Below are 1,668 nucleotides of genomic sequence, written 5' to 3'. Positions count from 1 at the left end.
TCTAATAATGACCATGACATTATTTTTCATAAATTTTAATTTGCACATCAGATGCTCTGCACGAATGTGAAGTTGAAATAATGAACAAGGACTATACCATGGCTGCATTTAAGCATTTAGCTCATAATTACAATGATTTATTGTCAAAATATAAATTGGTAGAACCAGAGTACGTACCACATTCATTTGAAATGATTGTTTAATTTTATATGTCACCCTTGTGACAAACTCTGAAACTGCATACATTTCTTTCTATTCTAGTGCTCCGGAAGACTACGTTAGACCAACATCCCTAGAGGATACTAATACAAATACAGTATCAATTGTCAAGAATGACAAACAGGATAGTGACAATAAAATTGATAATGAAAAAAAGGAGTGACACTAAAATTGATAATGAAAAAAAGGATAATGACGATAAAATTGATAATGAAAAAAAGGACACCGCTTGTTTATATGTGTCCAACTTAAATAAGGTAACAATAGTACTTTGAATTGAAATTATCAATCAATACATAATTTCAAAAATATAATATTATAATTCATTTCATTTCGTTTACAGGATGTCAAACTGAAACATTTGTTTAAATTGTTCGGTAAGTAATAAACTTATACTGTTTAAAATAAGTACAATATATTTAAAATAAGAGATCGTACAGTATTACAATCAAAACTCCTACAAATTTTGTTTGCACTCTCTTACTCTTCTTTATGTTTGGTCACTCATTGCCACTGAAATGCCAATGTAAAATTTGACTCAGCATGCTGACATCCAAGCTATCAACATTGTGGACGATCATGCTCACATTGAGGTTGCATCATATGTGGATGCTCAAAGAGGTACTTGCAATCAATCAATTCATACATTTTATTATAATACTTTATTCTCAAATGATAACAATAACATAACATTTCCATATATATTTTCAGCTATGACCAACTTGAACAAAACACCATTAAAAAGCAATGTGATGAAAGTCGAGAAATCCAAATTCGATACAGTGATTGTCTCTCCTGCAAATAAGGAAAACAAAACTGGGGCAATCTACCGTACTATGCATTACAAAAATCTACATAAGCGAATTGACAGGACTAAAAATATACCACCAACCTCCTCTATATATGTGACCAATTTACCGTGAGTAATTATTATAATTCCCATTCATTACCGTTCATCACTTCATTATTCTACATGTCATATATCTATTAATCAATTTCTATTTCCATTCATACAAGACTATGATAAAGCTGATCTACAACAGCAATTTGCCAAAAAAGGGATCAATTTCGAAATTGATCAAGTGGTGTCAGGGTAAGTACAATTACTTACACCACATCTTCCTACAACAATAAATTGTTACTGTATAATGAACACAATTTTGCTAAATTACTAATATTAAAAATTGCACCATTCCTCCAGAAAAACAACACCAGCTTACAAAAGTTACATAATAAATTTCACCACGGTGGAAGCAGCAGTCAATGCTCTTGTGGTACGTATTAACGTTGAGCAAAGGTCACATACATCTTTCGCCATTCTTCAGTTTCTTTGTTATGCATTGTCTATATAAACAGAAATAATGGTGATAAATTATGAATTCAATAAAGTTAATTTGTGAAGGGTTGGATTATTTAAGTAATCAAAACTGGTAGTTGGAATCTTGATAC

The 1,668-nt window shown here is 30.8% G+C and overlaps 1 protein-coding gene across 1 annotated transcript in view; it reads left to right on the top strand.

The window, feature by feature from the left end:
• Positions 1-1,312, top strand: part of LOC127749943 (uncharacterized) — a 2,045-nt gene extending 733 nt beyond the window's left edge. Inside the window, exons 2-5 of the mRNA XM_052270068.1 lie at positions 52-169; positions 262-316; positions 762-840; positions 931-1,312. Of these exons, the coding sequence (XP_052126028.1) occupies positions 52-169; positions 262-316; positions 762-840; positions 931-1,142 (464 nt within the window). The 3' untranslated portion in view covers positions 1,143-1,312. The remainder of the gene's footprint in view (positions 1-51; positions 170-261; positions 317-761; positions 841-930) is intronic.
• Positions 1,313-1,668: the final 356 nt, after the last annotated feature.

Source organism: Frankliniella occidentalis, unplaced genomic scaffold (assembly GCF_000697945.3).
Source record: "Frankliniella occidentalis isolate FOCC.00 unplaced genomic scaffold, Focc_3.1 Scaffold108, whole genome shotgun sequence".
Classification (NCBI taxonomy): Eukaryota; Metazoa; Arthropoda; class Insecta; order Thysanoptera; family Thripidae; genus Frankliniella; species Frankliniella occidentalis.
The sequence above is the reverse complement of the archived record's forward strand: the minus strand, read 5'-3'. Positions and strand labels throughout refer to the sequence as shown.